This window comes from Branchiostoma belcheri, unplaced genomic scaffold, assembly GCF_001625305.1.
Source record: "Branchiostoma belcheri isolate BF01 breed outbred unplaced genomic scaffold, Haploidv18h27 scaffold119, whole genome shotgun sequence".
Taxonomy (NCBI): domain Eukaryota; kingdom Metazoa; phylum Chordata; class Leptocardii; order Amphioxiformes; family Branchiostomatidae; genus Branchiostoma; species Branchiostoma belcheri.
Window position 1 is genome coordinate 805036 of NW_017802591.1, and position 12377 is coordinate 817412.

General features: G+C 41.0%; 1 protein-coding gene across 1 annotated transcript in view; it reads right to left on the reverse strand.

Moving 5' to 3' along the window:
• Positions 1 to 4699, reverse strand: part of LOC109462583 — an 18993-nt gene extending 14294 nt beyond the window's left edge. Inside the window, exons 1-2 of the mRNA XM_019759140.1 lie at positions 4506 to 4699; positions 1292 to 1400 (exon numbers count right to left, since the gene is read on the reverse strand). Coding sequence (XP_019614699.1) covers positions 1292 to 1400; positions 4506 to 4684 — 288 coding nt within the window. The 5' untranslated portion in view covers positions 4685 to 4699. The remainder of the gene's footprint in view (positions 1 to 1291; positions 1401 to 4505) is intronic.
• Between the last annotated feature and the right edge of the window lie 7678 nt (positions 4700 to 12377).

Consider the following 12377-nt stretch of genomic DNA (forward strand, 5'->3'; position numbering starts at 1 on the left):
ACCTACCCTTCCCCCCACTGCTATTCCAAACAACGCGTTCTTCTGGACCATTCCAATTCGCCTCGTAATTGTAGGGGTGCGTCTGCGATATTACATTGACCGCGAAAGCAGCAACGGCAAAAATACACATTCGTGCATCAACACGGGCATGCCCGCAGACGGCGTATAAAATTGCGTGCCGATTACACAAAGAGAACCCAGTGTTTTGACTGCGAACATGAAAAATCAGCCGATCACAACACTCCGTCCGGAGGTCCTGACCTCCTTCACGGAGTAATTAATATTTTATTAAATATGAAGGATTGAGATGTGGTTACGGACGACATCAAAACCATACGACAACGTCCTAAAAATGTGACCAGGCTATCGTGTGAGACATCGTGCACAGTGTTACTAAATTCAATGCCGAAAAGGGTATAGGGGAGCATAAAGCATCATTTCCATAACAGTCCTGTTTTATTTTTGTTTCTAGAATTATTCTTAATTAATATAATCTTTCCCCTTTTCCGTATAGAAATGTATAATTTGGTCCAATCATTTGCTTCGACCCTGTACCGTTCATAGCACAGCTAATAATCACTTAGGCACGAATCCAGGTGAAACACTGTGTAACATATTGCACGTGCTTTGAAACAGGACTTTATTATATGTATTTGCAAGAATATTAAGGTTAAATATTAAGGTTGATTTTAAACCTCCTTGGTATTTAGAATACTTTTCCTCACTTACAATGTTTATGAGTGAATAAGTATTTGTTTATCTTCAAAACATATACCTCACCACAACGAAGATAATTTTGGAGTTTCTGAATCAGTCTTCACCTTTCACTAGTTACCCACTCCCATGACGCATTGCGACTGGGGTTAAAATTTCCCAGGTTGCATAGCGCAACGTTAAACAGCGTGTTTTTCTGTGTGTTTTGAGGTGTTGGCGCATTTTATGCTTAACATTGATTGACTTACTACGGAGCGAATCTGACAACAAATAGAGAATGAAATTTTTGTCTTCTTTTTAACGCGGTTTGTAACGTGACAGTGGTAACGCTATACCGTCTGAGTATAGGAAGGAGATACAACTATATTGATTTGACTATAATGCTAGAAATATTAATAATTAAAAACATGTTGTATATATGAATGTTACCTTCATTTCTGTCATCAACGAATGTAAAACCACCACAGAATTACATATAATTCAGATTACAAATCGCTATGAAACTTGGGAATTTTACCACCAGGCACAATGCATCATGGGAATGGGAAACTGGTGAATGTGAATGATTTTTCCGTACCTGTACAGTAGAAGCAACATTAGCTCCGCAGTCCAGAAGTATTTTTCGCGGACCAGCTGTCTCTTGTGACATCTGTAGACCATCTCTCGTCTGTGGCAGCTCTGAAGGCCTAGAAGGAACATCATGTGGCCCACAGAATAAAATTATTTCCGTTTAAATCCAAATTCTTTACTCATAGTCGGAAAATGACTTGTGTCGTCGCCTTTGAGCAGTTCTTTATTCACAGCCACTTAAGCTTGTTTAACAAGCAAGCTTAGAGCCGACGTTTCGATGCCCGTCTGTCATCTTCATCAGGACAATTATATGACTGGTGTACTGTGTATGCACTCACTCACTCACTCACTCACTCACTCACTCACTCACTCACTCACTCACTCACTCACTCACTCACTCACTCACTCACTCACTGAAGCTAGCTGTTAGGCCACACCGAATTAATTTTATGGATGACATCCGCGCGCGCATTGATTTTTGCCTGTTTTAAAAAAAAAAAGATCCGAGGATCGATCTGGCCTGGCTCTAGGCCTGGGTGGTCCATAGTAGTTAGCGACAATACAGAGCTGGCGGTAACTCCGGAGGATGGCACCCAGGCTACTGAAGCTCCATGACTCAAGAGCTCAGTACATGCGTACAGTGCCGATTCATAAATTCTGCAAAAAGCCGGCTTGTCGTATACGTTGCTCTATACTGCCGCAAATTCACAACACCAACTTTGTATTCCTGTGGTTTAGTAGCATTTTTATTTTTGGCCGGAATTTTTTTTATTCGCCCGCGCGCACTAGTTTAGGGGTCTTCAGAGGATGTCATCCATAAAATTAAGGCGGTGTGGCCTTACTGCTAACAATACAGTCCCAGACGTACAGCAGTTGTGACATACACATGTTTAGGTATTGTTACAACATGAAGATGACAGACAGTCCTCGAAACGCCGCTCTGGTAGTTTTGACATTGCTATTTAATAATTCACCAACTTGATTAAAAGTATTGATTGCATGAATGGTCTTGTAACCGTTACATTACATAACGAATGTTACAGCGTCACAGAGTCCAGGTTTGGTATTTAAATGACCTCTGAAGTCGGGAAATGAATGTTATTTTCCAATAGATAATGATTAGATATGTGCCTTTAAGCAATGCCGTATCGCTGAATACAACTTACCTAACAAACGTTAGGTTGCAAAAATATATATATATTTTTTTTTGGGGGGGGGTAAGAAAATTTGTCTTGTTATGTGTTATTTGATATCTTTTCAACCATTGCCTACTCTCCAAGCAGAGGTTTGGGTTTTTTATGTGTACATGTGTTTTTGTTTAAATCGGGGTTTCTTTTTTGCACTGGATTCTTTTTTCACCCAACCCAACGTTGGTTTTGTGGGAAAAAACTGTGCAAAAAAGAAACCCGGTTAGAAAAAAAAAAAACAACTAAAAACACATGTACACCAAAAATAACCCAAAACCCAGACCTCTGCTTGGAAAGTAACAATTGGTTGCCTTAGCATGTTTACCATGTCCCGCGCCCCATCATTTCCATATTTATGCTGAAAACATCAAAGCTGAAGTGACGTGAAATACACATAGGGAACAAGAGTTCCACGATCTCATACCTTCGCCAAATGATGTTAACCCTTGCGGGTGATGAATTATACAATTTTAATCATTGATTTTGTAAATAAGAGCCTCATTTGCATGGATTATATCAGTTGATCATATTCTCCACCCAATGACAGCCTTATCATAACAAAAAGGCTATTATAGCACTTCCTCATAAATTATGCAAATGAGGTAATGATTTGAATAAATTATGTTTATTGATGTTCACCTTCACTTAACTTCCAAATGTGGCAAGTATGAAATTCGGGGTGCAGCAGTTACAACTATGGAATTATAAGAATTTGCCATTAATTATGCAAATTAGGTCCTCATTTACATAATCTATATCCTCAGATGTTTTTTTCGTTCTCAAGTAGATGTCACAAGTGTTTCATAGTTCTATTATTGAACAAAGCAGATTTATAGAATTTCCTCATTAATTATGCAAATTAGCTCCTGATTTGCATAATTGCCATCTGATTATGTCAAGCATCACTTCAACTACCTACATACCAAAAATTACGACAATACGTCAACCGGTTCTTGAGTTATCGTCCTTCAACTTTTTTTCAACAAATGCTCCTGCAGTTCTAGAACAAGGCCCTAGGGGACCCAATGGACTCATGTCACTTCTTCCCTACCCCAAGAGCTATCTACCAACTAAAATTCGTGACCCTAGCATGTCCAGAACATGAGATATCAAAACCAGAAGTTCAGCTGCAGTACCTAGGAAAGCCGCCAGGGGGCCCAAAATCTAATCATTTCTAGGTCTCATGAAGACCTACCCACCTACCAAGTTTCATTCCAATCCATCCACTGCTTCTCGAGTTATCTTGCTAAACCACACACACACACACAAACACACACACACACACACAAACGCTACTGAAAACATAACCTTCTTGGCGAAGGTAGTAACATGTAGAGTCTACATGCGGGCAGTGACATTGATATATGTATTCTACACAATACATGTCGAGTTCTGAAAAGTTCAGATTATGCATTCATTGATTATTTAGTGGGGTCGTGTGGCCCAAGGACAAGAGCTACCTACCATCAAAAATTCATGACACTAGCTTGTCCAGATCACGAGATATCAAAACCGGAAGTTGCGCTGCAGTACCAAGGGAATCCACTAAGGGGCCCAAAATCTCATCATTTCCAGTTTTTGGCACACCCTACCAACACACCAAGTATGAAGCAAATCCATTCAGCTGTTCTTGAGTTATTTTGATGACGAACAGAATGACAGACACACAAACGCAACTGAAAATATAACCTCCATGACATGTCATGGAGGTAATAACATAGCATTTTGTTGTTAATTTAATACAAACATCGGGAGGTGAGTGTTATTACTAGCCTCTACCAGGCACCGCGGATCGCTGGAAAAATAGTAGAAATTGGCCGAAATAAAGGAGTCGTAAATTGGATCTTCTCTGGTATACTATCCCTTTATTTCGGCCAATTTCTACTATTTTTCCAGCGATCCGCGGTGCCTGGTAGAGGCTAGTAATAACACTCACCTCCCGATGTTTGTATTAAATTAACAACAAAATGACGACATACACCAAAAGTGATTAGTACAGTCTACATTCTTGCAGTACTGCACGGCTCTACTTACCGAAGAGAATCCTCTAAACAAGGGCAAGGAGGCGCATGGTAGTCGGCGGGAGGACGCCAGATATTGACGGTTGGACCGAAGCTTTGCAGCACGGACAGGCTGTATCCCAGGAATACTCCCACCACGAGGAAGACCAGTTTGTTCGACGACGACAGTGACGTGTTGCCGTTAGTCGCCATCCCGATACGTTCTGCCTCTGTATACAAAAACGAAAAGAAGTAGGGGGTGGGGGTTAACTAATCACGTTGGAAAAACAGTTATATGATGAGAGACCTAGAAGAGTTAGGCTTCACTTGGAAACGTAGCCTGACTAAATCTGCGCTCCTAGCGGCCGGCCCGGTATTACACCAGCCGCCCCCACAGGGACTTGACATCAAGCTTCTGGGGGGCGGCTGGTGTAATAATGGGCCGGCCGCTAGGAGCGCAGATTTAGTCAGGCTATTGGAAACGAATCTCATTTACTAGTATATAAAAGATTAACTCGATGCAAAAAAAATAAAAAAATAAGAAATGTGCATAAACGAATATTCACACATTGTAAGAAAAACCACGGATATTTTCTTTGGAGACCAAACAAGCGCTGCTGACCTAATACGTCGATGAAGGTTAGACATCCAGGTAATACGATACTCCAAAAAGTAGTTACTCAAGCAACTGGATATGATTTTGACGTTTTCAAAATCATATCCAGTTGCTTGAGCGTAACTACTTTTTGGCACCTGCTGACCTAATAATTACCTTCGTCAAGGTTATGTGTTTAGGTACGAGACACCATACATAGGGGTTGCTGATTTTGTAATCGGTAATAACTTGAGGTGTGGTGCATGTGGTTTTGTAAGATACTATAGCGGGGTACATGGTATGATATCTCGTGCTGTGGACATGCTATATGGTCTTGATTTTTGAGTGGGACAAAGATGTTTTGGCAGTAAGTATCCGGCGTGGTTTTCAGCAAAATAGCCGCTTATTTCGCTGCTGCTGTGGTCATTTTATGACGGAATGTGACAAGACGCGGTATAACGTTTGATGTTGTGGATGTTTTTATATTACTTTGTAGATAGCTTGTAGTGTGGAAAAAAAGGGTAGGTCCGAATTTGGGCATTCAAGTGGCACAAGATCGGTGACAAGTCAAGTCAAGTCAATCTTTATTGCACAACAATTGTAACGGGTACAATGCATGGCAAACTCTTTAGTACTACATATCTAGCTAGCATCTACGTCTACAGTATTACCTACAAGCTCTATGTATCGAAAATAACATTCTATTTTTTCAAAAGTTAATATAGTACATGTATATATATGGAACATGGCTGACATGATAATGTACAAGTTTTATATAAATATTATATGACTGTATAAACTGGAGTGTACATCAGTTGGTTGTGTCGGATATAATATGATTTCTTTTAACTAAAGCTTTGGATATATACTGGCCTATGTACAGGGAAGTTTCGTCGGAACATGACATGAGAAGTGTAAAAGTATCTGAGGTTGTTTTAGGTAATACCGGGCAGGATTCGAATCCGGGACCTCTTGGGCCTGGGCCGAACACGCTACCGCTACGCCACATGACCCCACCCCATTCTTATAAAAAGCTCTGCCAACCTTGTGCCGTGAACTATGATTTTATTGGCATGTATGAGAACTTGAAGGAAGACACCGAGCACGTCTTGACAGTACTCGGCTTAGACAAGAAGGTGTCGTTTCCAAGGCACAGATTTGTAACAAAAGGACTACACTGACAGGAGAGGTACTTAAGGAACACTTGGATGTATTACCTGATGCTGAGAGTTACCTCTGCAAATTGTTGGCCAAGTGTAGCCTAGACTACACCATGTTTGTGTATGGCAGGTCTGTACCGGATGCACAATAGGAGATATTGATTCCACATCTTATCTAATTGTAGTTGACAAAAGGCCATACCGCTTAATTTTATGGATGACATCCACGCGCGCGTTGATTTAAAAAAATGCAAAACATTATCAAAGGAAGACACTTTTAAGTATATTATATTATGTACAAATATAGATGTCATCAATGAAGTATGTAAGTATATTTCAAAATGTTTCAAAAAGAGAGAAGAAGCCATTCCTTGGCAATCTTGGGGCCATGTACATACGTAAATTGACCAAGTACAATAACGTTAGTAAATATTGGTAGCAGAACTTTTGCAGAAAGTCTTGCATTTTTAATTTTTTTACATAAGTTTAAAAATGTGTAATTATGGTTTTGTTATGTTTTTGTTTAGAGCCTTTATGTTATCAGCCCAGAGTTGTTACGCAATGTTATAGGTTGCTACTATTGCTCTGATGTGTCAAATAATTACAGATGTTTAAAAAATCTGATCATATATATCTGCTGTCTTGTCTTTTAATCTACAAATCTTTGTCTTTTCACTATTCTATAAGATACTTTTCACTGTGTACATGTAGCTCAATATAATGTCAATACAAACACTCACTGATACATCTGTGTTTGCAAAGCAAGAAATGTACTTTATACATGTGTAGTACCTTTCATGCTTTGCAAACACAGCAAATTCAAGTAAAAGACTGAAAAAAATGTCTGCATTGTGCATGTGGCCTTAAACTTTGACATATGTGTTGCCATGAAAAGCCGTAACCGTATGATCAGGTTAGCTCAGTCTAGTGACTGCAGACAATGAAGAATCACAACCACAATGTGACCGTCCTTGACTCACCTTCAGCCTGAGGCTGTGTCATTTTTAAACGTTGATCCCTTAATAACAGACACAATGACAAAGCCAACGTGTCCTAGTCCCACTTGAATAGATCAGAACAGAACAAAGTATGTATTCTATTGTCTGTCTGTTACATCTTTTTTCCCAAGCTTAATTTTTGTTGAAACTTTTCGACAAGTTGTACCAAATTGCCCTGTGTCTTCAGTAGGAACCTCTAGTTATTTTCATATGCATTGTCTACACAATCCTTGCGACCTTGGTACATGTATAGCCAACGGGCAAAACTATCTGGTTGCCACCCTAGTCCCATATTTTTTTTTTCCTCATGTCTATTTCTGACTAGACAACAAACAAAATGGCGGACATGAACGTGACTATTATACCCAAACATTTCCGTTTTCTACGCTGAAAAAGGTTTCCACTTGTTTAAAAAGCCTACCTTAAACACGAGTGTGTGGCCATTATATAGGATTAGCTTTTCAATCATTGGAGCAAGGACATTATACACCGAATGTCCTTGATTGGAGGAATTTCTAACGTCTAGGCAAGGACATTATACAATGTCTACAATGTCCTTGGTCTAGGCAATGTTCAAATGAAAGCTCATCTGTGCTGGTATAATTGTATTTATAAAGGTTCAAGAAAGGAACTCACCATAGATTTTCAGTCGATCTTGTCAACTGGCCTTCGTCAGATGTATAATGAAGTCGCTGACTCTCCGGCATTAGGAGAGCATTAAAAGTGTAGAAGCTATATAAAATACGGATCTACCACCGTCACGGTTCAGAGAGGGTTGATGGGCCTTGATGTAAACTGGGCCTTCACGCCTCTCACAAAGTAGTCATCCGGGTCTTCTGCATATGTCCCATGTCATGCCCGTAGCCAGGGGGGTTCGGGGGTTTCAGAAGAACCCCTCCCCCCCCCACAAGGTTCAAAGGTCCACTTTTTGGTCCACATTTTATGTAAAGGTCCACTTTTTGGTCCACTTTTTATGTAAAGGTCCAAGATTTTTCTTGACAAGATGGACTGGAATCGTAGAAAAACTGCTCCCTTTGTCATTGAATAAAAATTTATCTCTGATTTTTTCTTGGAAATCCTCTCAAAAATGCAGGAAATGCCATTTTAGAAGGTTCATTTTTCAAAATTTTCCGGGGGAGCATGCCCCCCACCCCCTAGGAACCTCGCGCCTACGGCGCTCGAGGTCCCCTCAACCAGTGCATGGGAAGAACCCCCCATTCAAAATCCTCGCTACGGGCATGCATGTGCCAGTATGCGTACCTTATGCAGAGTAACTGTGTGGCCCGGGAACTTTATATGTATGCGTACGTTGTGAGACTTCAGAAGTATAGTGGAACTGTGCTCCAAAAATCTAGTTTTAAGTGACCGATCGGTTTCCTGACGCCATCACGCTTCAGACTTCCTGAGAATCAGCGAGTGCATCACGCATCTGACGAAGGTTGACGAGATCCAACTGTCCAATTTCTACTGTGTAACAAATTATTTAATATTATTGTCTACATAATGTTAGTGTAAAATGTAAATACATACAGTACTCACCAGAAGAGCTGTAACTCCCGGACAGGTAGCGTCAGAATGACACGAGGTCGAGGTCGGTGTGGGGCCTTAATTATTCATACACCCGTGGCTGTTTTACAGGTTTTTCTGGTGTTCTCTTGGCTGCATGCCCACTACCATAGAATAATCCGGATCGAGCCGAATAGATAGCTAACCGAGGACCTTTTCCCACTAGGATGATTTTTTGACCGTATACGGGCCCCATTCCCACAAGGATAAAGTTATCCGAGTCGAGCCAAATATGCCCGAAGCTATATACTCATCTACACCTGAGTGAGGTGAGGATAGTTGTGTGTTAAGTGGGTCTTAACAAGCCTAGTCCTGCGGCCGCCGAGATATCTCGGTTTTCCCATGTGTTTCCTGTATGCGGACGCCGAGATATCTCGGTTTTCTGGTATCCCAGACATGGACGCGTCACACTCCCGCGTACCGCGGTACCCGGAAGTAACTTCACTCGTGCCGAGTGCCGAGGGGTCAAGGGTCAACATGACATTACGCAACATCCCTGTGACGCCATCCCATGAGCCTTTGCGTGCTAATTTATTCAAATATGGCGGCGTCGTCTGCGTTCTTTCTTTGTTCTTTTGTTTACAGTGTTTGAGGCGGTAAATTTGCCGTTATTGTTGACACCAAACGGTTTGTACTCGATTGATTTATTATATAGCCTACTAAACATTTCTTTGTACTACTTAACGACCCATCCCACCCACTTGCTGTTCTCTGTTTTTTGTTATGTACTGTAATTGTATTCTATGTTTGGTGGTGAGGCTAAAATTAGCTATAGCTAGAGTACCTCACCACCTTATCTTGTATTGTCCTTGTTGAATTTGCAAAATAAAAAATAAAAAATTGCCGTTTAAACGGCAAAATAGAACGGATAATGATTGAACAGGTTCGGGGAGAGTTATTTACGAACGATTCTGGCGCAAAACTACGAAAACCACGCTCTCCTTTTTCAGCACTCGGTTCCAGTGCAGAAAGTGGCTTCAGCACTGGTGCCCGAGTTCTATGTTAGTATGTATCATTTGCGCATGGACAAAATAAAGTTTTCGTTGTAGAATAGACACTCAAGTTATATATGTATCATTTGTGCATGAGCAAAATATGTATTTCGTTGTAGAATTGACACGCAATAGACTGTTCAGCGACAACAACAACGGGGAGGCGAACTAGTTTTCAAGCACCCCGGCCCTTTTCAGGGCCACCCAACCACTCCCAAACGGGCTATATCTATCACAATCATACAACAAAGTTCAGAAATAAAGTTGTTATACTAGTTCGTTGTCACTTATACCCGTATCTTTTATTTTCTAGAATTAAGGAAAATAATCACAAGATGCAGTTTTTTTATTATGTTATAAAGTAGCCACAGACACCTTGTATTCTATAATTCAAGTTAAAGTGGCAGATTCCGGCTTATTTCTTAATCATATTATCCCTCTCAGCACTGGTTTGAAGAGCGTTCCAGTGCTGAAAGGACGTCAGTACTCGTGTTCCAGAGCTTAAGATTTTAAAGCACTGGTGTTCCAGTGCTGAATTGTCCCCGAGCACTGGTAAAATCCAGTGCAGAAGGCGTGGCTTTTGTATATGAGCACTCGATCCCAGTGCTGACTGCGTTTTCAGCACTGGGTAACCAGTGCTGAGAACCCCTCTGCCGCCATTCTGCCGCGCGTTGAGCACTGGTAACCGAGTGCTGACAGGATTCTGGCACTGGAACACCAGTGCTGAAAGGATTTCAGCACTGGAAACCGAGTGCTGAGACAACGTCCAGCACTGGAACACCAGTGGTGAGGGCGCTTCAGCACTGGGAAAAGGCCGTTCAGCACTGGAACACCAGTGCTCGGCTCTCGTCGGCACTGGACGTCCAGTGCTGACGCCGTTTTGTACATTGAATCAGCACTGGAACACCAGTGCGGAAGGCGTGGCTTTCGTAGACTTGCGATTCTGGCCACAAATACTCCACTTCGGACGAGGATTGTCTATAAATTACCGACGAAGATAGAGAATACTAGATCGGCACATGTAGATCGGCACATGTAGATCGGCACATGTAGATCGGCACATGTAGATCGGCACATGTAGATCGGCACATGTAGATCGGCACATGTTCCTGCTAGCAGACGCCAAGCTTCCGGGCGAGGATAAACCTGAAGTAGACGGCGACACGGGGCGTGGAGGTGCCAATGGCTGTCGCCGTACCCGGGGAAGACGCCGAGGAGATCGTATCGTCGCCTCCCTGTAGTCTTTTCCTCTTCTCTCTAAGTCATCTGCTAATAAGTCGGTCGGCAAGGCGATACATGTATTTTAGTACTGTTGCCATAGAAAGGAAATTCCAAATTATGTAAATTTGATGCCGAGAGTTCGTAGGGGTAGGGTTATTTCTTCTGAACCTGATTAGTCTGCTACCTAAGCTGCAAATCTATCAGAGAAGGCTGATATTCTATCTACTTTAATTTGTTCAAATAAACTCCTGTTTTGTTATACTACTTAAGGCACATTCCTTGGCATGTTGTACTTTTTAACCCTCAAGAGAACACCTTCCCGGACTGATTAATCTGTATACCTGGGGTCCGCGCGGACCCCAGAGCAGTTTTTTGCTAATTTTAGAAATTAACAACATGCTACCAGCTTAATTCTGTTGCAAAGTGATGTGTGAACCTCTATGTCAGTATTACGTACAAAAATCATGCATTTTCAACTTTTCTTAATTTTTGGTGAAGAAAAGAAGAAATGAAGAAATACCCAATTTTTAAGCCCTATTCAGACCGAAGGGGCTTTTCAGGCCCAACTTTAATCTCAGATAGCGCCTGAACGGCTTGCCCTAGAAGCATCAAATTTGGTGACCTTTTCTAAAATGTATCTGGGAAAAAGTTCATATTAGTTTAATACTAGTAAGTTAATTATTTTTTGTATGTTGCCATGGCAACGGGTTTCTGATAGGCAGTTTTTTTAAATATCAGTAATTTTGGTTTAAACATAAAAAAATATGGGTTTTATGTCAAATTACACTTCCTTTCTAACATTAACAACATCTTACATAATTAAAAATAAGTTAAATCATGTAATATTCATAGAAAATGCTAATTTGATGACGCCATTGGTCAAAATCCAATATGGCGGACCATATTTTCAGCTCTGACGTCATATGACGTCATAGTTACACCAAAGTTGTTAAGATTTAATTCTATAACTACACCATTCTATGAAAATTTGGTAGCCGTATTATAAGTACAAAAACATACAAAAACAGAAATAAGGTTATGTATAAGAGCGCCAATGTATCCATTACGATGGAAAGCCGGCTGGGGTCCGCGCGGACCCCAAAAGAAAATCAGATATAATTTTTTTTAGAAATCGGGAAAACGGAGTTTTCTGCACTGTATGAAGGGACAACTATGTGGGTGACAATTACCTCAAATTTCAGAAAAAAATCTTTAGAAACAAAAAAGATATTGCATAATATAAAGTGCTGGGGTCCACGCGGACCCCAGGTGTTCTCTTTAGGGTTAAAAATGATTACGAAATTATTTGTGGAAAGAGGTTATTAGAAGTATCGCGCAGGCGCTTGGATGGTTGTAGTTACAGCAAAGTCACCA